At 69.2% G+C, this 250-nt stretch overlaps 1 protein-coding gene across 1 annotated transcript in view; it reads left to right on the top strand.

Annotated features, from left to right (window-relative positions):
- Nucleotides 1-250, top strand: part of LOC119585327 (myb-like protein Q) — a gene marked incomplete in the record, with an annotated part of 6,184 nt that overhangs the window by 1,289 nt on the left and 4,645 nt on the right. The window contains 1 exon segment of the mRNA XM_037934000.1: nt 1-250. Coding sequence (XP_037789928.1) covers nt 1-250 — 250 coding nt within the window.

Here is a 250-nt window from a genome sequence, read left to right as displayed (position 1 = left end):
ACACAGCGAGTCGGCGGCTCGGCGGCACCCGCAGCGACTCCGAGTGGGCCCGCATGCACAGCGACGGCGAGGGGCGTAGCCGGCGCTCGGCGTCGCCCAACCCGCCGGTGTCGCAGCCGGGCTGGAACGAGGGCCCCTCCGCCAACACCTCCACGTGGCCACTCAAGAACAAGCAGCCCAATGTCGTGGAGAGGAAGTCTATGCAGAGCCAGCACTTGGCCTCGCACATGACCTCCAGCTCGGGTGCACA

This window comes from Penaeus monodon, chromosome 19 (genome assembly GCF_015228065.2).
Source record: "Penaeus monodon isolate SGIC_2016 chromosome 19, NSTDA_Pmon_1, whole genome shotgun sequence".
Taxonomy (NCBI): Eukaryota; Metazoa; Arthropoda; class Malacostraca; order Decapoda; family Penaeidae; genus Penaeus; species Penaeus monodon.
This window is presented reverse-complemented; position numbering and strand designations above follow the sequence as displayed.